The sequence below is a fragment of the Diceros bicornis genome, chromosome 1, assembly GCF_020826845.1.
Source record: "Diceros bicornis minor isolate mBicDic1 chromosome 1, mDicBic1.mat.cur, whole genome shotgun sequence".
In the NCBI taxonomy this organism is placed as follows: domain Eukaryota; kingdom Metazoa; phylum Chordata; class Mammalia; order Perissodactyla; family Rhinocerotidae; genus Diceros; species Diceros bicornis.
Window position 1 is genome coordinate 10,210,211 of NC_080740.1, and position 27,950 is coordinate 10,238,160.

General features: G+C 37.2%; 1 protein-coding gene across 5 annotated transcripts in view; it reads left to right on the forward strand.

The window, feature by feature from the left end:
- ATG10 (autophagy related 10) overlaps positions 1–27,950 on the forward strand; it is a 219,164-nt gene that overhangs the window by 61,095 nt on the left and 130,119 nt on the right. For all 5 annotated transcript variants that reach the window (XM_058524837.1, XM_058524733.1, XM_058524678.1 and 2 more), the window contains exon 3: positions 6,419–6,526. In XM_058524837.1, the coding sequence (XP_058380820.1) occupies positions 6,419–6,526 (108 nt within the window). The remainder of the gene's footprint in view (positions 1–6,418; positions 6,527–27,950) is intronic.

Here is a 27,950-nt window from a genome sequence, read left to right on the forward strand (position 1 = left end):
GTCTCTCTAGGGTTCTATAAGGCCCCCAGGACATTTTCTCCCTAGAAGTTCAAGATTGGAATCTATTGCAGCAATGTGATAGCCTCGAGGCACATGTGCAAAGGGCAATCAATGAAGTATTTGTTTAACATGAAGTGTTATTTATTTAGAGGCACAAAAGGGTTTGTACAGTAAAATTATGTTTCCTTAACCCTCCCACCCTCATCATTTGAACCCTCAGAGGTCACCACTGATACCAGTGTCTTGGGTGTCCTTCCACATATATTCAGTTCACACCCAAGCATATGCATTTTTTTAATTTTATTTTTTGTGAGGAAGATCAGCCCTGAGCTAACATCCATGCCAGTCCTCCTCTTTTTGCTGAGGAAGACTGGCCCTGAGCTAACATCCATGCCCATCTTCCTCCACTTTATGTGGGACGCCACCACAGCATGACCTGACAAGTGGTGCATCTGTGCGCACCCGGGATCCGAACCTGGGCTGCCAGCAGTGGAGTGCACGCACTTAACCACTACGCCACGGGGCCGGCCCTAGCATATGTATTTATATTTAAACAAATGGTAGCATAATACACAAATATACATACTGTTGTGCACATTTTTTAACTTAATGATCCGTCTTGGTTCTTATTCCTTATGAATACTTGTAGAACTTACTCATTTTTTATGGCTGCATAGCATTCCATTATTTGGATATATCATAATTTATTTAACCAATCCTGATTGATAGGCATTTAGGTTATTTCCAGTATTGTACAATTAAAACAGTACTTTAGTACATATCATTGCATAAATTTGTTTCTTACATGTGCAACTATATCTGTAAGATAAATTCCTAGCAGTAACATTTCTGCACGGAAGCTCTGTGCATTTTTAATTTGGGTAGTTATTGCCAACTTGCTCTCCAGCGAGGTTATACTAATTTCAACTCCCCTGCCCCTGGCAATGTATGAGAGTGCCTGCCTGTTTTATCCACATCTTTGTCTGTACTATGTATTTCACACTTTTTGATCTTTGCCAATCTGATAGGTAAAAAATGGTATCACATAGTTTTAATTTGCATTTTTCTTATGGGTAACATTCAACATATTTTTATGTGATTAATATCCATATGTACTCTCTCTTTAGTGAACTATCTGTTTATATCTTTTCCTCATTTTCCTATTGGGCTGTTGGTCTTTTTCCTATTGGTTTGTTGGAACTATTAATGTACTGAGGAAATTAAAGCTATTTATATATTGACAAAATTAGTCATTTTCTATGATATGAGTTACAAATCTGTTTTTCCACATTTTGGTATTTGTCTTTTGACTTTATGGTGTTAAGAATTTTTTCCATGTAGTTGAATTTATCAATATTTTATTATGATCTTGGAGTTTTTATTTACTTTTTAAATATCTTTTAAAAACTTTATATACATATATATAAAGTTTATATTCTCCAGTGTTTTCATCTAGCACATTTATGGTATCGTTTTTCTTATTTAAATCTTTATTTCATATTTTGGTATATGGTGAAGGGCATTCTGTGTAGATAACTTGAGAAGATTTGACTGTGAGGAAGTATTCTCTTTTTTTTAGTGGTGTCTGGGTTACAGCACGGACATTTCCTAACACCATAGAGGAGTACAGGGACAGAGTGAAACAACCTGCGTTATGGTGGATAAGCAGCAGGGAATCCTGATGGCTGAAGCGTAGTTGGACGTGGGACAGTGACAGTTTTAAGTTATGACATTAATGGCAGTTACAGAGGACTGGGTCAAGGCTGGGCTAGTTGCCAAAAAGTATGGTTTGAGGTGGTCGTGAAAACCCCCTACAGAGCAGTCTCAGCACAGTCACAGCTCCATGTGCGAGTCCGCAGAGGCGAGTTTAGCGTGTGGAGAACTCCACAGGAGCCATGGCCTTCCTGGAGGTTGGGTGTTGTCTGTGGCCTGTTCTGAGGCAGCTGCAGGGTACGTGGTTGACTGTTCTCAGAGTTCAAAAGGGGGACCCCAGTGCGTTTAGTGCAGTTGTTCTCTACCCTGGCTGCTGCATTAGAGTCTCCTGGGAAGATTCTGACTTCACTGGTCTGAGAGGGGACCCCAACAACAGCATTTTGAGAACTCCCCGGGTGATTCTGATGTGCAGCTCGGGTTGAGAACCACTGTTTAATATAATCAATTTGCAATCCCTTTGAGTCAGAGGTTGCTGTGCACTTTGCCTCAGTGCTTCCAAATGTGTACACGAGTCACCCGGGATCCCCTTAAATACAGATTCTGATTCAGAAGGTCTGGCATGGGGCTTGAGATTCTGTGTGTCTAACAAACTCCCAGGTGATGCTGAGGCTGCTGGTCCCCAGACCACACATATGTGGCTTGAGCTCGTTACTCAGTGTGCAAAGCGCTGGCTTACATCAGTCCACAAGAGCCAGTAAGCCTGTTTCTGCCATGATCCTGCTCTGTGGCAGAATTTGCTTAGTGCTGTAGAGAGAACACTGGGGTCAAGAGGCCTGCTTCCCACCTCCAGATCTGCCCCTAATTAGCTGTAAGACAAGTCTCTTAAAACTGCTTTAGTCCTTCAGCCTCTTACGTCTGAAACAAGAGGGTTGAGCTAGATAAACTGTAAGGTTCCCTTTGTTCCTCCCTCCCTGCATGCATGTGCTCCACGGGGACCAGGTCTTTATGTGGAATGGCCATCTGGATTCTGCAGTAAGGACCCTGACTTCCCTTAGCAGCTTTTCTTCTCCCGGGGGCTGGGGCCTAGGCCCTGAACTTAGGATCTCCTGGAGGAAATAAAACTAACCAATGTTAAAAAATTAAAGAAGAGTTAACGTTAAATTGTAAGCTATAGTAAGCACAAAAGGAATGCAGGGAAGCGAGAGTGGAGCGTCCACTGGGCTAGTCGGGGGAGATTTGAGTTAAACGTGTTTACTGGCCTTGATGGGCTGTCGTGCGGGTTTGGGGTGGCAGTTCTCATGCTTTTACGCTTGCTTGCCTCTAAAAAAGCATCCTTCAACAGCAAAGAACAAAACATTTTTCTGCCTTAAATTAAAACGATGTAAGAGAAAGGCCTACTTCTGTGGAAGTAAATGTTTGAAGGGAAACTAAAATGCTATAAACTCTCCTTTTTCTATATTTAATTTTTTAAGGCTAATCTTACTGTTAAGAGATTGATACTGAAGAGAAAATCACCACGACCAAATATAGGCTGAGTCAAAACCCTTGTGCACCTCCCTGTAGACTCTAATAAATAGTATCAGAAATTACCTAAAATAGAAATGAAAATTCCTTAAATTATAAGTAATTTTGAAAATGACATCTCTCTATCTTAACTCATTGGAAATGTGACTAGATAATTTATATAGACTTTATGACATAGGTGCACAGGAATTTTTGACTCATCTCTTTTGATGTCAAAGGAGATGTATTTTGCATTGTAATTAGAGTTGAACTAAATTGTAGCTTCCCTTAAGGAGAGGTTGTGTGACCAGCGCTCAGGTAGAAAAAAATATGAAATAGAACAGTTACCCTCTTATATCCAGTACACACAGGTTTAGCTCTAACCGTTCTCTGAAATATCCTAAGAGTTTTTTTTTTCTCTATTGCTGGATTATTTTTAAATTTCAGACTTACAATACTTGTTCTCACAAACATATACCGTTATGGTTTTATTGTATTTGGTAAATCTTTTATATAATCAACTATTGATTATCTATCATAATGAGAGTGATATTACAATACAGTAGAAAGTTTTCTAGTTTTAAACTAATAAACACAAGATATATCATTTTATAGGAAGATTATTTTGGTTGCAAGTGACAGAAAACCTAACCCAAATTGGTGGAAGCAAAGAAGGGACTTTTTGGAGCCATGTAATTGAAAAGTTCCCGGGTAGAGCTCGCTTCAGGAATAGTTGGTATAAATAGTGTAATGAGGATCTGGTCTCTCTGCATCTCAGGCTTTGCTTTCCTCTGCATTGGCTTCATTCTCAGGCTCCATTTAATTACATGATGGCTGCCAGCACTACCAGGATTTTATCTTTCTGGTTCAAATCCAGTAGAAAAGAGAACAGCCTCCCCCTCTCCCCTAACCAAAGTCCTGGATCACATCTCTTTGGCTCTGATTGCATCATTTGCCCTCCTGAGTCTCTGACGCCAGCAGGACTGATTCGCTGATTGGCCAGATCAGAGTCCTGTGACCATCCCTGGAGCTGGGAGGACATGTCCACACTGACAGGGGAGAAGGGAATGATTCCTTAGAGGAAAATCGCTGTTCCAAAAAAAGGAGGAATGGATACTTGATGTAAAAAGTAACAACAATAGCAGCAGTCACTACCTATATCTTTCTCCATTTAAGTCAATATTAAAAGTCATTTACGCTGTCTAAATAGAAAGATTTCAGTGGTGGAAGGCCATCAGGGGGTGTGCTTTGTGGTTGGATGATGTAGACTGGAATTTAAAATAATATTCCATCTGCAAATGCAGAACCTTAATGAAATAATAAAAGATGGTAGTATTGGGTACCTGATAGCTCTCCTTACAGGCAGGAATGATATTCAAAATATTTAACAATCTGTGACAGTGACATCAACCAGTCAGAATGAGTTGGGTCCAGCCAATCAGAATTGATGCTGAGCACAGCCAACCAGTGGGGCCCCTGTGCCAGTGCTGGTGGGATGTCAGCCCAGCTAATTGGGAGGTGTTATAAATGTGCCGCCAGATTTCTCAGAAAATGTAGTCATTCTATTGGTTTCCTAGGGCTGCCGTAACAAAGTACTCTAAACTGAGTGGCTTAAAACAGATATTTATTCTCTCATAGTTCTGGAGGTTGGAAGTCAGAAATCCAGATGTTGGCAGGGCCATGCTCCCTCCAAAGGCTCTAGGGAAGAATCCTTCCTTGCTTCTTCTAGCTTCTGGTGGTTGATGACAATCCTTGGCATTCTTTGGTTTGTAGACGCATTACTCCAATCTCTGCCTTCATCTTCCCATGGCCTTCTCCCCTGTTTGTCTGTGTCTCTGTAGTCAAATTTCCCTCTTCTTATAAGGACACCAGTCATATTGGATTTAGGGCCTAGCCTGTCCCAGTATGACCTCATCTTAACTTGATTACATCTGCACAGACTCTGTTTCCAGATAATGTCACATTCATAGGTTCTGGGTGGACATGAATTTTGGGGGACACTATTCAACCCAGTACAGTTACCTAAAATCAGATGCTTACATAGTTGGCATGACATAAGTTTTAGAAAATATTCAATATTAAATCAGTCATAAGCACTATTAAATTTTTCTTTTCTTATTTTATAGTTAAAAACTGGATTTTTGAATTTTAGTGAAAGTATTTAAGTGAATTATGAATGTTTTAGTTAGAATGCTATTCTGTATTTATTTTTTACTGCATCAGATTAAGTAACCACATCTTTAATTATAATTATTCTAATTCTGCTAAAATGTGAATGTTAGTGTGACAATTTGGTGGAAGATTAATAATATTTATTAATATGTGAGTATGATTGTGCATGTAGGAGGTACTACATTTTTACATGACTTTATTAAATTCAAACAAGTTTTGCCTTAAAAAAATAGAACTGACCACAATTAGATGGACATGATTCATTAGTGTATTTAAGAACAAGTATAAGAAACAGGAGAGAAATGCAACTGGTGAAGGGCTTGGAAATCTTATCTTCTGAGGGATGTTTGAAAATGCTGGTAATTGTCTTCAACTCTCTGAAGAATGGTTCTTTAGAAAAGAGTTTAGACTCCAGAGGGCAGAGCTAGACCCAGTGAGTTAAGGTTAAAGGGAAACATTTCAGTGCAATATAAGACAAAACTTCCTCAATGAACAATGTACTATGTGCCAAAATAGAGACGATGGGCGTGTAAGGGAGTAAAGTGCGGGTTCCTGGAAGTGCTCAGGCAGGTGCTGCTTAATTACCGCCCTGGGACGTTTCAGTGGAGATCTTGCCTTAAACAAGAAATTGAAATGGGAGGTCCCTTCTAGCTTCAAGATCTGTTGCAAGTCCTCCTAAAATTTCTCTTTCTATATATGCAATGAAAATCAGTATTAGTTATGTGACAAGATATTTCTATAAGTTTAAATGCTTTTTAACAGCTGCCAACCTAAAGCTTTGCTCTGTGACTTCTGTGCTATGGACTGCTTGGAAAAAAAAAAAAAAAGGAGGGGGAGATTTAATCTAAGAGGAGGGGAAACATCATTAATAAGTGAGAAAGGTAGAAGAATAAAAAACTTCTATTTATTGAGTACCTACTATGTGCAGAGGGTATTAGATGAGTTTCTTTATCCATATTATCTTATCTCATTTAATATACTTAGTTTTTCATTGCTTGGTTTAGAACTTATGAGAAGCTGTAGTTCTTAGAATGATGAATTCCTAAAATAATTAGCATTTTTTAATGTATTCTTTGGTGTTGGAACACAGGACTCTTCTGATGGCTACATGTGCAAAACGCATTTTCAAGTTAAAAATGGGACTGTGGCGTCACATCCAGGAACATCTGCCCATGAACAGACATGTCTTCCCATGGAGGTGAGTGATTTAACATGTCATATTCTCCTTTTCAATCTTGTGAAGTGTAAATTTAAAAATTTAAATCTGTTAAATATATATTTAAAAAAATTAACTGCCATTGGATCCCAGACCTGCTGTAGGGGAAGAAGTGAACATCATTTGTTAGGAGGTATTTTCTTCTATACTATTGAAAGCAGGAATTTTGGTAAAGATAAGGTCCACTCTGAGGCTATACAGATTGTAGTGAGCCTTCCCTGTTTTGATTTCTCTTGGATCTGAAGACCCCAGGTGCCTTCTATTGCCTATTGATTTTTCTCCAGTGAAATCCTAGGATAGTAGAGACCTATCCATTGGCTGCTTAATACATGACTGGAGACCTCTTTGCCTAGTCTGTCTTTAGCTCTTTTCCCCTATGCCCTTTAAAATATGCTGGGTCTGGGTCTCATTCCTTAGGGGACTTTAACCTTGCCTTGAAAATCTTGCTAAATTAAATTTTGATAAGGTGCTAATGGCTTAATGGTTTTCTGGTATAATTTCAATTTTCTTTTTATCAAAATGCAAATAGCCTTATTGTATTTGTTATTGTTAGTAAAAGTTTTTTATATATCCATTATAAAAATAAACAATAGAGAAATATATAAAAAGAGTAAAAAAATTCCCATACATCCTTCAACTAGAGGTAACCACTATTAATATTTTAGTAGATATCCTTCCACGTATTTCTATCATAGACACACATACATACTTGTATTTTTGCAATGAGCAAGTATATCATGGACATATTCTATGTCAGTGAATGTAGAATTCCATAGTTCTTTTTTAATGGCTCCATTGCATTCCATCCTATGGATGCACTGTAATTATATGGAGCCCATACTGCAGTAAAATACTTGAATTTTAAAATAGAGTTGGTGGAGATCTAATTGCTTCAACACAAAGGAAGAAACCACTAAAGCTTAGAATTCCTAGCATCCTGGTAAAATGAGAGAGTAACTTTTTTTTGAAGGAGGAGCCCTTTCTCAGGACCTATTAAATCAGACACATTTGGCAATCTGGCACTAGCTCTCTCTGTCTGTGTATGATGCTGGCCTGGAAGTAACTCCTACCAATATAATTTGGTTTGCAATTATTCTTGAGGATATTGTGCTTGATAAAAAAGCAGGGGCCTGTGGGTGGGTGCTCAAAGCTTGATTACTGCTTCATAGTTTGAATAACCAACACCAAATCTGAAGCCAAGCATGTTAGGAAGCTTTTCAATTCATTATATATTAACTTTAAAAATTGCACATGGAAATGATGATTTAAGACATGAATTACCAATTTTTGCCTAACAAGTTGGCAGAGATTTGAAAAGCACTAAAGAGTGGTGTTGACAGTGTGAGGGAACTGACACTTTCTGGTTGATGTTTTAACTTCACAAAGTTTAAAGATGTGCACATACTATGTACAATCTATTCCAATTCTAGGAATTTAGCTTCATAAAATATAAATTTTTCCAACATTTTTCATTTTCAACACTTGCCAACAAATTTCAAACATATGAAAAATTTGAAAGAATTTTGCATTGAACATCCATGTACTCATCACCTAGACTCTACTATTAACATTTTGCTGTGCTTGCTTTATTATATATTGATCCTTCTATTCATCTATCAATAGATTTTTTTTTTTTATGAGGACGATTAGCCCTGAGCTAACATCCGATGCCAATCCTCCTCTTTTTGCTGAGGAAGATTGGCTCTGGGCTAACATCCGTGCCCATCTTCCTCTACTTTATATGGGACGCCGCCACAGCATGGCTTGACAAGTGGTGCGTCGGTCCATGCCTGGGATCTGAACCTGTGAACTCTGGGCCGCCGAAGCAGAGTGCGCGAACTTAACCACTACTCCATGGGACCAGCCCCCTATGTCTTCTTTTTTGATGCAATACTTTTACATCAAAGTAAATTGAAGACAAAGACTCATAAAATAATCAGAAATGTACACAAAGATTTACCCCCAAATATAGTTATTTCACCGTTATTTATAATAGGAAAAAATGGAAACATCTGAAATGTATGACAGTAATGGATTAGTTAATTACACATCTCTATGATGGAGTTTTTGATTCGGTTGGTCTGGGTAAAGCTGGAGAATTTGTAGTTCCAACAAGTTCCCAGGTGATGCTGATGCTGCTGGTCCAGGGACCACACTTTGAGAACCACTGCACTACTTTATAATAGAATGCTTAGCATATTTGAGATGCTGCACAGCTGAGATGGTTAGTTAATATGATGTTGATAGAGTCGATATTGCAGTAATCTTGGTGGGATGAAAGATGTCTTAGGTTGAGTCTAAGATGGATATTCCTGGTGAAGTGAGTTCTAAGGGATGTGCTGTTAGGAGAAGGGGAGTGACAGAAGCAGGACAGGACAAGGGGTAAAATGCTAAGGACAAATGTGGTCTCAGGTAGAGACTAACTTTAGTCTGATCCCCTGGGAAGCTCTGGAGCACAAAATACACCCAGAATTAGTCCCACTTTGTGTCCTTGAGGCCGGCCTTTTGAACTCTGTGACAATCATTGGCTTGTCAGTCAGTCATTGGCTAAAGTGGAGGTGGACATAGCTTCCCAAGCAAGGGGGCTCCAGGATTACTAAGAACTTCTTCAGAGAAGGGGGCTGCTGTGTGTTATTAGCCAACAGTCCCAACAGCTGAGTGGCGATAGGTGCACTGGCCTTAGGGGGACCTGGGTGGGGCACCAACAGCCTCCACCACTAAAGAGTAACCTGAAACCAACAAAATGGGATCTACAGGGAAATACATATACAAGGTGTGCATTTAGATGAAAAGGAGGAAGCTTGACATGACAACAGTTTGAGAAAGAACTGGTGATTTTAGTTGACTACAAGCTCAAGATAAGTGAAAAGAATGCCATGGATGCTAGAAAAACTAAGTGGAACCTAAGCTACATTAATTAAAGTATCAATGGATCCCAAATATGGTCTGGGGACCCCTGAGGAGTCCCAGAGACCCTTTCAGGGGGTCCACAAGGTCAAAACTATTTTTATAATAATACTAAGATGTTATTTACATTTTTTACTCTCATTCTCCTCGAGTTTTCTAGAGACTACCTATGTGTGTTATTGCAACAGATTGGACACAGAAATAGTTACAAGAATCCAGCTGTCTTCTATTAAGCTAGACATTAAAAAGATTTGCAAAAATGTAAAACAATGCTACTGTTCTTACTAATTTGTTTTGTTTTGAAAAATATATTTATTTTTCATAGAAATATGCTATTATATTAACATGTATTTTGAAATGAATTAATACTTTTTTTAATTTCAATTTTAATTTCTAATACAGTGAATATCAATAGATATAACTCTCTTACACAAAAGTTCATTGTAATCCTCAATGAATTAAAAGTGTGAAGGGGTCCTGAGACCAAAAATTTGAGAACCACTGATCTAGGTCAAAGAAATATTACATTATTACATGTGAAGAAGAACATTGATAACTAGAATATATAATAAATGAATACATAATTAATTGTTAAAAAATAAGTCATAAATAGAATTCATTCATGCAGAGAAAGGTGCCAAAGGCCATGAGTGGGCTTGAAAACATATTATTATGAGGAATATTTGAGAGCTCTGAGGATGTTAAAGTAGAATTGAAGACCTAGGAAGGTCAATTGTTTACAGATACCTAGAAGGCCTTCCTGTGGAAGAGAGAGTAGACGTACTTCGTTTCCGAGGATACAACTAGTTTGTGTCTGGAAATTATTCTAGACAGATCTCTCTAGTGTTTAGAGAGTTGCCTACAATGAAATAGGTCAACTTGCAAAGTTGTGAGCCCCCCTTTTGTGGAGATGTTCAGCCAGAGAGTGGATAACCCTGTCTCCGGAGCATTGGTCACTGACTGAAATGCTCAGATGGTTAAAGCACCAGGCAGATCATGAATGAGTGAAGTGGGCGGATGAGAAGTGGTGGACACTGTGGAGAAGTGGAGAGGGCATGACTCATCCAGAGGAGCAGCAGACATGCAGCCCCAGGTGGATTTTCCAGAGGAGGCAGAGATCTGGATTTTTGTGTGTTGGCTTAATGAAAAAAAAAAAAAAATCTGTGCAGGCCAAGTAGACTATATCCATGGGGGGCAAATTGTCCTCAGGCCACCAGTTTATAACCCAGCCTCTGATATTATAGAAAGGAGTTCTGCATTGTGTAGAAAACTGAGCTAGGGGACCTCTGAACTCCCTTCAGAATTTAAAGCCTGCTAGTCCCCTATCTGTACATAACATTTCCTGTTTAAAGTTATTCAAAGGAATGCCTCTGCTAATAGTTGTTTCAAATTTTTTTTTTTTTATTTTGGCCATGTATGATGTGGGAAATCAATTCACTTTCTTGTTCTAACCAGAACCAGCAGTCTCAATTGTAGAAAAATAGCTGGATTCACGATTTTTTTGCCTGTAACATTATCTACAATGGTAGATAGATAATCACAGGATTTTAAAAATCAAAGTGAAATACAATGGAAAATATAAGTGATTGTAAAAATCATAATCTATACCTTTGAATTTTTAAAAAATAACTTAAAATGATAGTTAAAAGAATGAGATGATATTCAGAAATCTACTAAATATATGGGGGTATCTTTTAGTGTTGGTTTTGGGGAACAGGAGTTCTTATAGGTTAATCATATTAGATAAGATATTTTTTTGTTGAGAGTAGTTAATGTGATTTGCTTGTGACGTTTCTGAGTTTGTGAAATAACAAGCAAGACTATGGCAAATTTTGAACAAGATCTTTTCTTTACCAGTGACTGAAAAATCCATTGCCTCAATTTAAAATCTTTTAAATATAAATGAATATTTTCTACAGGGTCCAACATAATCAGCACTGGTCCTTGGGGTGTCTTATTATATGTGACACTGATTTCTGTAAATGGATGTCGGTGCTAATACTTCACTTTATCAACTTATGATTTTTTGGATTTAACTGAAGATTTTTCTTAGAGAAATTAAGATATGATCATTTAACAATAGTGAAAAACGTGATTTAACAACTAGTCTGCTTTAACGAATATGAGCTTGTTGTGGAAAGTCCATATCAAAGCCTTATTTACATAAATAAAATAATGGTTTGAGAATGGAAGTGGGAACACAAGCTATATATTCCAATTAGACAATTTTTTGATGAAAATTAGTCATTATTAACCTTTAAAATTCATATGTGTATATTATTGTAAAATAACTCCTAAACTTTAAAAATATTTTATAGGATTCTAAATTAACTCACTGGCTAATAAAGACTACAGTGACTAGAGTGGAGAAACAAGGTGTAAGTTTTCTATCATGTTTAACATTAAACTACTTTTGATAAAAGGAAATAGTGAGTGAATATTCAACATGGATATTGATTGTCAATAATCAGTAGTAAAAATTATTAATGAATGCCTGAAAGAGGGAAATACCTGAAAGTCTTTCCTACAGAACTCATTTTCTGGCTGACATTGCTTTGCATTTTCTTTTTATCTCCAACTTCTTCATTTATGAAATTCTGAATCATTCTCATAGAATAAGGATGGCCCAGGTTTTGCCCTTTGATTAATTCAAATAAGATACCCATACATATTTATTTTAAGTTGGTCACTGATTTTTTTATATTATTGAAGTTTGGATTCTTTTGTCTGAAGTTAGATTACTGAAATTCCATTTCTTCCTTTTGAAGAGGTATCAGAGATAGGTATTGAGCATATTTTTTTTATTTGTTTACTATCTTCATTACTTTAGAGCCTCAGGTTGCACCTTCAGATTACATTTTTTAAAACTATGAAAATGATAGAGTCATAAAAATAGCAATAGTATGCTACAGGAAAAAAGGATTTTTGTCCTAGGGCCTTATAGTCCACTGACTTGGACTTTCTTTAGTCTGAGGCCGGTAGAATATTATAGAGAGCCCTCAACAAAAACAACCTATCATAAATTCCCTGAAGCGTTAAGCCGAGAATCAGTAACAGGAGATGATCTCAATTGCCAAAAGAACGTATTCAGAGAATGATGATCTTCTGAGGTAACCAGGTCTTCAAATATACTCATTTGCCCTAAGGATTTTATTAAGTGACTTCTAGGATGAGTTCTATTTTGTATGTCCAAAATAGGCTCATATGTCAGAATATTGTGGCTTTTTTTGTAATGAAAGATATGACAAGCGTTCTCAGTGTCAACAATTTCTGTGTAAAGCAACTGCTATTTTTAGACTGAATTATAGACATGTTGATAAATGTAAATAATGAGTAATAAGCATGATTACCCCTCGTATTTGAAAATGTAATTATTAAAGCAATGTTAAAATACTGGAAAGTCTGTTATATTTAATGTGTGTAGATACAAATGGAAGCACGTGTAGTAGTCACTCAGTATTTATTTATTGATGTGAATGAATCTAATGCTGATAGATAAATGGATTTTTAAAGAAAATAACTATTAATACAGCAGACCCCAATCCCACTTTTGTGTTTTTCTTCAGGTATTATGAAAAAGTTCAAAGACAAAGTAAATTTTAATTTTATTTAATTTACAGTGTAAATATATGCCATAGAGTGGTGTGGTGTTTGAGAGGAGAGAGTAGTAAAGGCTATTCTGAAAACCAATCAGGTCTGATTAGGATTTGCAATTCTAATAAAACTGTGGATTATTGTACTAGATATAATATTGATTGCACAAACTGTATTTCTTTAACTGCTGTATTACAGAAGTGTTTGTTTACTTATTCTTAGAACTCATCAGAAACCACATATAGAGATGTGGCACTAAAACTATTTGAACTAGCTGATAAAATCTTAGGAGTCTTAAAGCAACTTAGTGTTCTACTGTGGAGCCAAGAAGTCTTATGTAGAGGCAGGGACATGTTCCACATTCTCCTGAATCTTCTTTATTCTCTAGGCCCTTAGTACCTGAGTGATGTCACTTTGCAAAATTCAGAGTGCATTAGGTTTAGTGCAAACCTATAACCTAAATGGCTTCTTAAGGTTACTTCTACCTTTAAAATTCTCTGTGCTCTGTTCTCCTTGGCAGAGCAAAGAGAGAATCTATTTTTTGAGAGAAATGTAGTTGAATCGTTCCAGATAGATAACTAATTCTCTTTCTATTTATCAAGCCAGTAGAAAAGCCTTTGTAAAGACGCCTGCCATAGCCACTGTATTTTAACTCAGCAGCAAGTTATATCAGAAAGCTTCCCTTATGTATAGCTCTAATGTTGAGGTGTTTTTTATAAATCAAAAGTAAGATCACTTCTAGCAGCAGATGTACACTTAAGAGAATATTGAGCTGATATTTCTGTATGAAAATCTGACTTTCAACATGGAATGCTTATGTCCAGTTGTAAAGGTCTAACAGGAACCAATTGTTTCTGAGGAAGGACACTTCCTTCCTAGTGCATTATTTTAATTGCTCATATACAGTCACGTGCTGCATAGTGACATCTCGGTCAACGACAGACCGCATATACGATGGCGGTCCCATAATATTAGTAGCATATGGCCTAGGTGTGTAGTAGGCTATACCATCTAGGTTTGTGTAAGTACACTCTATGGTGTTCGCACAATGACGAAATCACCTAACAACACATTTCTCAGAATATATCCCTGTTGTTAGGTGACACATGACTGTATATTATTTTTGATGAGATAGTTAAAATGACCATTGACCAATTTGAAGTGATATTATTAAATGCTCTCTTTCCAATAATTATTTGTGAAATAGTTTACCCTCAGATTCCCTTTAGGTTTGTCAGATGTGAAACAAAAGGGAAAAAATGTAATGATGATCTCAAACTCTAAAATCCTCCTGTCTGTTAATAACCTCCTTATGTTCAACTATATTTACACCTCTCTCCCTCTGAACGTGCTCTGTACACTCTTTTCATCTCAAGACCCTCAATGACATCAGTCCCTTTTTTATTTCTCCTGCCTTCTTACTTAGTCTTGACTTTGGCCTTCTCAGTAATGCCCACAACACCTAGGTTCCATGGCTTTTGGCCCTATACGTTTATGCCATGCCTACATTGCCACTTCTCAATCCTCTTCTACAATCCTATCTCTCTTCTTGCCTTCACTACCTGATTTCTTGAATCAGTAATCTATAATACCTTCACTCTTTTGTCACTCATTCGAACTTCAACTCTTTTTCTTTTGACTTTTACCAAAATTAAGCTATGGAAATTGCTTCCTTCTAAGTTACTAATTACCTTGTAATCACCACATTTAGTGTCTTCATCCTCTGTGACCACATTGCAACATTTGACGCTATTGACTAAGCCCTTTCTTCTTGAAATTCTGTCTTCTTTTTGTCTCTGTGATACTGGTGACAATAAATTCTTTTTATTCTCCCTTTCTGACAGGTCATTTTCACTATTATTCTGTGATAGTACTATCAACATCTTCCCTAAGTCAGAGTCCTTGGGGAGTGTTGAAGGTCAACTGATGCAAACCAAGATGAATCCAGAGGGCAGGAGTGGTGCTGAAAATGAGAAACCAAGTCAAGAGTCATGACTGTAGATCTAATCAGAGGATATTGGGCAGTTACTTCAAACAAAGCTGAAGTGCCCATAGCTTTCCAGTGTGACAGCTGGCATCCTGATAAGTCAGACTGACTTAAAAAACTCATGGTTGGAATCTGTCAACAAGAAACTTGAGGGCTGAGGGTGGATTCCATCTGTCCTTTTGACTGCCTTATGAGCCTGTCAACCCATCTTAGTTTCTACAGTGACCTCAGTACTTAGGAGAGAAGCTGTAGCACATCCTGGGCATTCTTGAGGTGGGAAACCAACTTTCAAAAATGGTTCTCCAGTCATACTCATTTGACAACACAGGGTGTTGGAATTAACCTGCCAGAGGGATTCTAATACCTTTTCCACCACATTTTGCATCCTGGATTCTTGGGAATGGCTGTGGGGTATACATGGTGATGAGTACAGAAGGTAGTGGTGGGAAGTAAGTGGGCCTCTGCACTAAAGAAAGGAATTTTGGGTAGAATGTGAGAATGTTGAGTTATGATTAGATTGGTCTGAAAAGTAGTTGGAGTGTTTTGCATGATTTGGTGAAATCTCCCGTCCTGGGGTGTAGTAGGCTGTTATGTGCTAGGGCATTAGCCTGGTTGCTGGCGTGTTGTTAGGTTCCTGAATCTGGGATTTCCATCAAGCTAAATAGAGAGTCCTGCGAGTCAGAGAGACAGACCAAATCAGAATCCATTAAGGAAAGCTGAGATTTAAACAGCAGGAAGTGAAGTACAAACATTGACCCAAAGAATTAGAGAGAATGATGGTGTAAGGGTTTGAAGTTAGTCAGAGATGAAACTGCAGTGAGGTTAGGTTTGGAAAAGGAAGGAAGATCCTGACTGACTGCCCCAACCGATCTGGAGTGTGCTGGATCTTCTTTGCTGTTCATGGATTAATGGTTTTGGACTATATCAGACAGGTTTAAGGGGTAGGCAGAGCTGAGACGTAGTGTGAATACGTGAGTGGGAGAACCACATGGAGTTTATAATTTGTGTGCTTTCTCCTGGCCCTGGTACTTGTCTGTGTATTCCTTGTTTTAGTCTCTTGCTTGTTAGAGCATATCTGGTGAGTTTTTCTGGATGTTCTACGGCTGTTGCAGGTATTGGCTTGTAGCTGGGGGTTATTTATAGCTTTGCTCAGAGGTGCTGGGAAGCAGCTGAGTGGAGGCCATAGTGTCTAGTGTTATATCTCCCCTAATCAACTACTGGCTCCTTGAGTGCAAGATTCATAGCTTATTTATCTTTGTAGCACTTTCTCAAAGAATCATTTTGAATGAATGATATACCAGAAGCAGTATTATAAAGAACAATGAAGTTTTACTCTGTACAAAAGATTTTTGTGAAAATATCCAATGTGCATTATTCTATGAAATAATGAAGAAAAAAATGAGAATGTACTTGTCTGAATTCTGTTTGTGGAAGCTCCAAGGTATATTAACATGAAATTTCAATTGCTGTTTATCTCAAAGGACCACAAGTGTCATATTTGACAGAAGAGCCTTTTCAAGAAAAGTTTACCGGCTTCCACACTGGAACTTTTACATATAAGATGACTGGTAGTTTAGTGTTCTTTTTAAAAATAATAAACAAATGAATGTTTCAGGAAACCTGTGATAGACTGAATCAGGTGAAACTGATTTAATGTTATGGATAATTACATAATTAGTGCTGTAAAAAATAAACCATACTATCTTCTTGATGGACTGGAGCTGCTGTGAAGGAGGTGTGTAATTATACAATCAGCATCCTCCTCCTATGCTGATTCTAGGTAATCCTTTTAATGCCTTGTCTGAGAAGGGGCTTCCTGTCTTGTGTTTCCTGATGTTATTTAAGTGAACAGAGCTGAGCATTGAGTAGTTTCCAGTCCCTTGATAAGTCTCTCCTTGATCCAGGTCTGTGTGAGAGCATCCTCTCAGACCAGTGGCTTTCAGACTTTTTTGATATAAAACCACAATAAGAAATACATTTTAAATCAGGATCCAGTATATTCCACACACACACACACACACCTGAAACCAAGGTTCGTGAAACAATTCTTATTCTTTTTGATCTACTCTATCTATTAATCTATTCTGCTCCGTTTTATTTAAAAAAAATGCTGGTTGAGGCCCACCAATTGATTTTAGAACCTACTAATGGCTCATGACTCACATTTAGAAAATATTACTTAGATCTTTGGTGATTGCTAACGGCAGTGGAAGAGATTCAGAGAGCAGCATAATGGGGCTGCGGAGGGCTTTGGGTCGCAGGTGGCGTGGCATGCCTGAAAGAGCAAGGGCTTTGGAGTTGGGCAAATTTGGTTTTAAATCCATCCTTTTCCTCATTTTAACTGTGTACTTTGAACACGTTACTGAACCTCTTTGAGCCTCAAATCCCTCATCTGTAAACCTGCATCCCAAGTACTTTCAGGAGTCAGGAGATGGGGAATTGAGGGCTGTGTGGAAGAGGGGTCAATGTGTGCGTTTAATGATGTCATGGAAGAAAACACCTGGCCAGTGCTGTGAAAGGGAAACATGTTGCAATAGGCGCTTCATAAAGTTCATACTCCATCCCCCACTCTTTTTCAACATCAAACACCTCAAGTGGAGAAGGGCGTGGTAACAATCCCTGCCTCACAGGGTAGTTATGAGGATCAACTAGTATAGTGGGAGCCAAGGATTAACAAATGTTAATTTTTGTTAGTGCATCCTTAAGGCAGCTTTACTGTCTCAGAATAAATGTTTGTGCAAGTGGGATAGAGAGTCCTGCAAAGGTTAAGTGATAACCCTAGAAAACAAAACTGGTTCTGAAATTCTGTATTGTGACTGTTAGTAGCAAGGATTGCTTTGAGATAGCAGTGGTATCACAATGTTGATGTTGGAGAGCTGCTGCCAAAACTTCTGAAGGGTGATTTATAGTGCCTATTATAAATTAGTAAATACAAGTTGTTCCATATTGCATTATATATAGAATTTTAGAAACTTTAAAATCATTCAACATAGGATTTTGCTTCATTAAGACCTGGAAAATGAACATCAGAGGACAACTAATTACCTATTGTACAATATTTCTGTTGTTTTCTTTACCTTAACTGGAATGCAGTATAATAATATAATTGTGAGACTTAGAAAAATGTAACCTCCATCTCACAGCTTGAAATCTTCAGAGAAGGGAGAATTTTCATTGTACATTTGTACATTTTTTAAAACCACCTCCTTTCTTTAATTGTGTTGTAGCTTTTGCTACTTCTGAACTAGTTCATGACTTTGAAATGCTATTTCCTCACTAGTTTTAATTTTTGACTTTCTTGCTTGAAAGGAAATTCCTTGGTTTTGATACTGTCTGTGCTTCTCTCTTCCATTCATCTTTCCTCTAGGATTCTACTGATATTGTGATTATTTAGTGGTAACCTGGGCTTTGTTGGATGTGAGGAAGGGCCATAAATCAGCCAAGGGGAGTATGAAGCAATGACAGTTACAAAGCATCTTTTCCATGTCCCTTATTCTCCACGGTATCCAATCTCTGCTTGCTCTGAAATGTTTCAGCCTCACTGTGGGCCTATGTTGGTTGATTGCGCTTGATTTCTATGCCATTTCTATGTTTCCAGTCCCTTACATCATGTTAGGAAATCACCTAACACTTTATGTTAAGTTCAGATTGCACTTACATTCAGGAGAAAAGGCCTGGCTCCTTTAAGACAGAAGCCCCTTTTTCTCTGCCAGAAAGCTCATTGTAAAACTATAGGGCTTCACCAAAAAGGGCTTCTATGTAAATTGAATATTGATAGAGAAGGGAGGTTAATTGGCCTTAGTAACTTGGTTGCTAAGGAAGCATTTTTCTGATTGGGAGGAAACCCTCCTGGGTGTCCTGCAGCTTCTGGTGGACCTAAGATGCTTTGTTTTATCTCCTGCTTTCTGTTTCTGAGTTGGAAGAGGAAAGAGCAGAAATCTATCGTAGGAATGAAAAGCTGTGGGAAGCAGATGGTTGCTCTCTCTTAGCTACGGAAAGAGAGAGCTAAATACTGACTAGCAACAAGCCAATGCCAGCAAGGACGCTTTGTTTAAGGCAGACAGTTGGAAAATACCATGAGGGCAAGATATAAAGAGCTTGCATAGGAGGACAGAGAGAGGTTAGACTAGGGTTTTTTCAGTGCCTGGAAACATGTAGGTGAGAGAAATTAAAGGATGTTTTGAGTGGACATCCAACATCCATGTTAAATAATGGGGTTGAATGTTTTCAATACGGTTGAGTTTATTAAGAGAAGTTATTTAGCTTGTATTTAGTTGTTTGCATTTTGAAGGTTTTGTACTATATTGTATTAAATTTAGTAGATTTAGAATTTGTTAATCTATAATTATTTTAATAAAGAATGTTTAGGTACAATCATATCTTTATGTTATTGTATTGTTTATTGCTTAGCAGTAAAAGTAACTTCGTAGTAAATTACAAATTTTCTATTGAAATTATTTTTTTCAAAACAAAAATGTCTTTGAATATTGACTATCCATATATGCTAAGCTCTCTGGTTATACTTAAAGTAATTTGTGAAGTATTATTTTCTGCATACTAAATTATACTCTGCTAACTTCAAGGAGTTAGTGCCTATATTTTGCTTAATTTCATTTTTTTACTCACTGCTTCATTCAACAAATATTTTTGAGTATCTATTGAGCATTAGACTCAGTGTTAAAGAACACCAAAGGGAATAAAGCCTTCGTAGGAAGTAGTGACATACTTTTCAGAAGAGTTTGGAAAATGAAAATATGTTTGCTGGCATTTTATGGTCTATGTTAGGTTTTTTAGGTATTAGTATTGAATATTATTATTTGTACTGAGTATTGTTATTTAGTTTTTTATGGTACTTTTTAATAGTAAAATTCTTTTAAACAGTATCATTTGGATCATTTTTATGGACATATACTTAAAGAGACAACTAGAATTTCTTGGCTCCTATAGTACTGAAGTGTCTTAGGAGGAGATGTGAGTCCTCCTTGGTAACCTCTCTGGAATTTACCTTTGGTTTTTGTGGCCATATGGTGCTTGTCCTGTGAGTGTGGCCAGAAGATCTTAGAGAAAAAGCAAAATGTGATCCTTTTGAGGGCCTCTGGTTATACTAATATTCTCAGAGAAGCTAGTTTAACATGGACTTACTTAAGTATAACCAGAGGGCTTAGTAAATATATGGGTGGTCATCAGTGATGAATCTTACGCTGGAAGGCCAGAAAAGATTATTGAGTAAAAAATACTGATAGGATAATAGGCTAAATTGGACTTTCTCAATGGTATAGTAATAGAATAATATATTAAATGTATGTAGAGTACTCAGTGGTCCTCTTTCCTTTTTATTGTGGAAGTACAGGTACACTCTGATAGTTTAAAAAAAAATTTTATGCTGATCTACATTTTCAGATTTATCTGCTGCCGAATTCTAATCTTGCTTCACAATCCATTGGTTTAGGTTTTTTATAGCCTTTGTAACTTGGATTGTCTTTCAAAGATCTGAAGTTTAGTAAATGAAAGGTTTCTTCAGGGAAAAAGGAGAGCAACAAATATGAGGTTCAGTGTTAAAAGGTAAATATTTTATAGATTTTGAGCAGAATGATGAATAAATGAGAAAAACTGGCATTTGTAATAATAATATTTAGTAATTCTTTGGGTATCACACTTATTTTAACTCAGTATTCATGACTTTATAGTAAGTATATTGTTTATTTTTTTGTAGCTGTGAAAGAGACTGCACTAACCTGAGATTAAAAAAATTTTTTTTAGAACTCAACGGCTTCTATTAAGATGAAGCTCAGCTAGTAAACTCGTTAAGTAAGCACCCTAGGCAGTTCTCTGGTGCCGAGACTGAAAGCACGGGATTGCAGACATCTTTGCATCACCATCATGAATGACCTTGAAGGGAGCCAGCACTTCATAAAGCAAGATCCCCTCTGTGGCACTTTGTTCTGATTTGATTGATGCTTTAGTAAAAGCTGTAAGATTTTCTTTTCTTTATAGTGCGGGGCATATACTCCTTATACTTCATAGATTTTGCTCTTGTCTGGAGTATTTTGTTGGCAGGTTCTTATAGGTTCTGATCTTTCAGTGACCGCAGTAGAAGTAAGCAGTGAAATCTCTCTCCTTTGATCAATTATTATTAGGGAGTAAGGTCTTGGTGCATTGGGATCATGGTTTTTAAGAATGGAAAAATACTGACTTTCTAACTTGAGTGTAATACAATCGTTTTTCTTCCATCATAATCTTTCCAAGCATCTTACTTGGGTGAAGAGTCTTTAATACTGAGGTTTTATGATTTATGTTATTCAGAGTATATACATTCCTGTCTAGCCAGTATCCACTGTGCTTTCTTAGATTGATAGTTTCCCTCCTTTTAGTTTTTTACTTTAATGTGCAGTGAAGGTTTTTAGTATACATTTTTATATCCAGAGAAGAAAACACCAGAAATCTTAGAAGATAAAATGATTATTTTACCTCTTTGGAGTTACTTGGTCATTTCTCACATAAGAAGTTGTAAGTAAGGATCGTGCGAAGGTGCACTCATTCGTTTGTCTGCTCTGACACTGCTGTGGGAACACCATGGGGAAACTTTTCAACATGTTGGCTCTTTGAGGTGTGGAAAAGCTGTATTGGGACCCTTGGGGCTGGGTGTTTAGGGATTAACACATGCATTACAGTTGGGTGGAGGTGGAAGTAATATCAGGTGCAACTTGGTTCCCCTCAGGGACTACTTAGAGCCTTCTCCTCTCTACCAGGGAGCCTGGTCAGCCAGTGCCTCCAAACTTCACTGCCTCACCTTCTGCCTCCGGAATCTGAACTCAGTGTCCCTGAGCTACTTCTGCTAACCTGACTCTGAACTGTGCACCTTACTTGGCTCATCTTCTGCTTCTCCTTGTACTTGGTCCTCTATGAATCTCCATTTGTTTCTGACCTCACCCTTGTGATTTGATTCAAATTCCTGGTCTCTGTCCTTTTGTTTCACAATTTGGTTTGATGCTGTATGGTTCTATCCAGACTAAGCTAATCATTTGGTTTTCCTGATAGACTTCAAGTCCTGACCCTTAAACTTCTGTCTTATGAAGATAAAAGGGTAAAATCAGACTAGCTTTTTTCTAGGCCCCTTGGCCACAGCAATTTATAACAATCCATATATCATGGAATTCGTTGAAGTGACTGTGTGAGAAGTTCTGAAGCAGGTGGTAAAAATACGAGGCGTGTAACTTAGGAACACCTATACACTATTCTCTTACATCTTCATGTTTGTTGAATCCAGAAATATCTCAGTAAATAGGCGCTTAGCCAGGCTGAATGGTTTTCTTTTTTTCTTCAATTACTCGATTAACGTCATGTCTCATGGGCGGCTTCATTTTGAAGACCCTCTTGAGAGTCTCTGAACATGCTTAATTTATTTTAAATCTCTTTTATAATATATTCTCTGGCTGATGGACTTCCAGATTTTCTCTTTCAGAAGTACGCTATGAATGCATGGAGACTAAAATAAATTCCCAGACTGTTATCCAACTGTTAGTAACTTTTTGTTCTTTTTTTAACCACTACTGAAATGGGTAGAAATCTATTCACTTTCGTGAAATAGAAAGCAAATCAGGAAGTATGGAAGCCTGAGGTTTTAGTAAATAGAGATATATGTATAATTTTTCCAGATAGTCATAATCAACGTTTTCATAGAAACTGATTTTATAAATTAGATATATAAACAAGCATAGTAGAAAATTTTAAATTATTAATGGTACGTATAGAATATAAAATTGTAGTAGGTACTCACTAAATTTTTGAGAAACTTACTCCATTAAGCTAGTAAAAAAATGGATATTTGCAAAAACTTGGTAAAAAGTTTGAACAAGGCATTTAGAAAAGGTTTTTTCTACTTTTGTTCAAAAGCTATATTAAAGGACTACTGTACTTGTTTCTAATTATTTCCTATTAGGCCCTAAATGCATTTAAAATGTCAAATTATTTTATTTTTATTTGTGAATTGATTGTTGGTTAATTACAATGTGCATTTTGGAGTAATAATGCGTTAGAATACATTATTCAATAATACTGTTGAATTTAGTAATGAAATCTTAAGAATTTTAAACAGATGTGACAATAGATGTCAAATAAAAAGTCTTTATTTAAAAAATTCTTAACTGGGTCAATGGTGGATTAGTACAAGATATTTGACCAGATTTTTCACCAAATGGTCATTTCCCATCACTCACCAATTCAATTCTCAACCTTATTGAATAACTGCTATGTTTTCTACTTAGTATAGAGAAAAAATAATCAAGACAGTATCCTTACTTTCAAAAAATGTTTAAAAGCTATGTATTTTAATAAACAACTGAGTGGATTCTACAAAGAGAAAATGTTTTCTGTTATTATGTTACTGTTTTTAATGAGCCAATTATAATTTATAATATGAAATAATGGAATAAAATTAAAAGTGGCAATAGAATTAACAAAATGAAACCGTGAAAAACAGCAATAGACAAATAAAATAATAATAGCTTTAAGGATATGACCAAAATAAAAAACATATGTATATTATGATCCTGTTCTGCATGTGCCTGAGTGATTGTTTTAAGTATGTGCTTTGGTTGTATACTGCTGCCTAAAAAACCATTGCAAAACTTAGTGGCTTTAAACAACAATCTGGGGCTAGAGTCACCTGAAGGCTCAACTGGGCTGGACATCCAAGACGGCTTCGTCACTCCCATGTTTGGCACCTCTATTGGGATGACTGGAATAGTAGGTGCTGGCAGGGCATCTCTCGCTCTCTACATGACCTCTCCACATGACTATCTTGGGCTTCCTCCAGCTTGGCTGTTTCAGGGTAATTGGACTTCTTGGCTGGTGACCTTCTCCCCTAGAGCACATAGTCTAAGCAACCCAGATGGCAGTAGAAGGGCTTCTTATAACCTTGGATATCTTATAGCCTTGGAAATCATGCAGCATCACTTCCTCTACATTCTCTGGTCAAAAGTGAGTCTCAGGACCAGCCCAGATTCAAAGGCAAGAAACCACACAGGGCATGTATACACTCGGAAGGCATGGTTTATTGTTGGAGGAGGAGAGAGGAGGAGAAGGAGGAGAGGTATCTTTAGAGATTAGCACCACAATGTGTAATATTCATTCATAAGTACATAATAGTTACTTCACCACATAATTCAAATTTTATCACCATATTGATAAAATTTGTATCAGCATACTTCCAAAATTAAAATTCATATTAATTTTATAAGTAATAATGTTTTATAGCCAAAATATACTTTCATCTGTAGATTAGTAAGAGTTTTAGTTGCAAAGAGAAAAATAAATCTTTTTAAAATACTTGCCTTAATGATTTCATTTCAATTTATGTTGAGTATGTCCTAGGTGCAGGGTATTGTCCAAGTAATTAGGGGAAAGATACTGGGAATTATAAGACCCTGCCTTACAAGACTCAGCACTCAAGCAAATGTTAGTTTTTGAGACAGGGTTTACACATCAGGAGTCAAGTAGAAATCCACAGCAGTGACACCAATTTTCAAGGTAGGCAGAGAGAAATGTTGGAAATTATTTAGGAAGTCTTCATAATAGAATTGAGACGAAGCTAAGGACTGAAGAATGGATGAAATTTTGGGTAAATGAGAGATCCAAGGACAATGCAACTTGAGTATATAGAAGCATTCAATACATTGAAAAGTGTTACGTAATAATGGAAATTGTTATTGATGGGGTTTAGAGGATCCGTTCCCTGACGAATGGAATGGATCCGTGAAAGGTATGGCTGGATTGTGGACAGCTTTTATAGATGGCATCTGCTGTTTTTCTCTGTTTAGCACTCATTTTCTGCTTCTCTGATTAGGTATTTTTATTTTCTCTCAACTCATTCATTTGGTGAATATTTACTGAGCTCATACTATACTTCAGACACTGTTCTATATATACTGGAGATACAGTAGTGAATCTCACTGTCAAAGCCCTGCCCTCAGGAATCTTCCCAAACCGGGAATTGTTTTGGCAAAACAGTTAATCAAAGTGCTCTGCCCTCCCCTGGCCTAGGGTGAGCACATGACTAACCTGAGTGGCCCAGGGATGGAAAATGATGGGAGTTGACTCATTCCGATGGTGGTACCCTGAAGTCTCTTAATTCCTTCCATCCACAGGTCCAGAGCTAACATGCTCCTGTCTTTCCTCGGGCATAGTTGTTAAGTTTTTCCTTAAATTCTGGGAACTACCACCCATCCTTTTAATAAATTCCTTTTCGCTTAGCTTAGCTCCAAAATTAGACTCTTGCTTGCAGCCAGTGAACCTTAAGACAGTGTTATATGCCCTATGTCTCTTCCTAAGGGATTTGAACCATATCATGTAATCCGTAATATACTCTTGGCAACTTTTGAACAGAGAGTTATTTTTAAGAATATTTGGAGATGTCTTGATAGGTTAGAACAGAGAGTGATTGCAATTAGACTGACCAATGAGAAGGCCGTTGAAATATTGAAGTATATAGGAATGAAGGGGTGATTTTGGGTGATTGCAGTTGTAGAAAGAAATGATGGGGAAAAGCAGGACTGGGACTAGGATGAGGCAAGAGAAGTGCACTCACCCTGAGGAACACCTCCTGAAATTTGTGCCCTGGCTGCCTCTCTTACCTCACCCTAGTTCTGGCCCTGGGAATGATCATTAAAGGAAAAATTGGAAGGCTTGGTGACTGATTAGATATAGGGAGTAATTATATTTGTAACTACGCCTGCCACTACGTGTGAGTGCTGTTCTAAGCACTGTACCATTAACTTTTTTTTTTTCAAGTTTTTTTGTTTTTAATTTTTTGTTTATTGCAGTAACATTGGTTTATAACATTGTATAAATTTCAGGTGAACATCATTATACTTCTACTTCTGCACAGACTACATCATGTTCACCACCCAAATACTAATTACAACCCATCACCACACACATGTGCCGAATTATCCCCCTCGCCCTCCTCCCTCCCCCCTTCCCCTCTGGTAACCACCAATCCAATCTCTGTCTCTATGTGTTTGTTTATTGTTGTTATTATCTACTACTTAATGAAGGAAATCATACAGTATTTGACCTTCTCCCTCTGACTTATTTCACTTTGCATAATACCCTCAATGTCCATCCATGTTGTCACAAATGGCTGGATTTCATCGTTTCTTGTGGCTGAGTAGTATTCCATTGTGTATATATACCACAGCTTCTTTATCCATTCGTCCCTTGATGGGCACTTAGGTTGCTTCCAAGTCTTGGCTATTGTGAATAACGCTGCAGTGAACACAGGGGTGCATGTATCTTTATGCATTGGTGTTTTCAAGTTCTTTGGATAAATACCCAGCAGTGGAATAGCTGGATCATATGGTAGTTCTATCCTTGATTTTTTGAGGAATCTCCATACTGTTTTCCATAGTGGCTGCACCAGTTTGCACTCCCACCAGCAGTGTATGAGAGTTCCCTTCTCTCCACATCCTCTCCAACACATGTTGTTTCCTGTCTTGTTAATTATAGTCATTCTGATGGGCGTGACGTGATATCTCATTGTAGTTTTGATTTGCATTTCCCTGATGGTTAATGATTTTGAACATCTTTTCATGTGTCTGTTGGCCATCTGTATATCTTCTTTGGAGAAATGTCTTTTCAGGTCTTTTGCCCATTTTTTAATTGGGTTGTTAGTTTTTTTGTTGTTGAGATGCATGAGTTCTTTATATATTTTGGAGATTAAGCCCTTATCAGATGTATGGTTTGCAAATATCTTCTCCCAGTTGTTAGGTTGTCTTTTCGTTTTGTTGATGGTTTCCTTTGCTATGCAGAAGGTTTTTAGTTTGATATAGTCCCATTTGTTTATTTTTTCTATTGTTTCTCTTGCCCGGTCAGACATGGTGCTTGAAAATATGTTGCTAAGACCGATGTCGAAGAGCGTACTGCCTATGTTTTCTTCTAGAAGTTTCATAGTTTCAGGTCTTACATTCAAGTCTTTAATCCATTTGTAGTTAATTTTTGTGTATGGTGTAAGGTAAGGGTCTACTTTCATTTTTTTTTTGCATGTGGCTATCCAGGTTTCCCAACACCATTTGTTGAAGAGACTTTCTTTTCTCCATTGTCTGTTCTTGGCTCCTTTGTCAAAGATTAGCTGTCCATAGATGTATGGGTTTATTTCTAGGCTTTTGATTCTATTCCATTGATCTGTGTGTCTGTTTTTGTGCCAGTACCATGCTGTTTTGGTTACTATAGCTTTATAGTATATTTTGAAATCAGGGAGTGTGATACCTCCAGCTTTGTTCTTTTTTCTCAGGATTCCTTTAGCTATTCGGGGTCTTTTGTTGTTCCATATAAATTTTAGGATTCTTTGTTCTATTTCTGTGAAAAATGTTGTTGGAACTTTGATAGGGATTGCATTGAATCTATAGATTGCTTTAGGAAGTGTGGACATCTTAACTATGTTAATTCTTCCAATCCAAGAGCATGGAATATCTTTCCATTTCTTTGTGTCATCTTCAATTTCTTTCAGCAATGTTTTATAGTTTTCGGTGTACAGCTCTTTCACCTCTTTGGTTAAGTTTATTCCTAGGTATTTTATTCTTTTTGTTGCAATTGTAAATGGGATGGTATTCTTAATTTCTCTTTCTGCTACTTCATTGTTAGTGTATAGAAATGCAACTGATTTTTGTATGTTGATTTTGTATCCTGGAACTTGACCATATTTGTTTATTACTTCTAAAAGTTTTCTGGTGGATTCTTTAGGGGTTTCTATATATAAAATCATGTCATCTGCAAATAGTGAGAGTTTCACTTCTTCCTTTGCAATTTGGATCCCTTTTATTTCTTTCTCTTGCCTGATTGCTCTGGCTAGGACTTCCAGTACTATGTTAAATAGGAGTGGTGACAGTGGGCATCCTTGTCTGGTTCCTGTTCTTAGAGGGA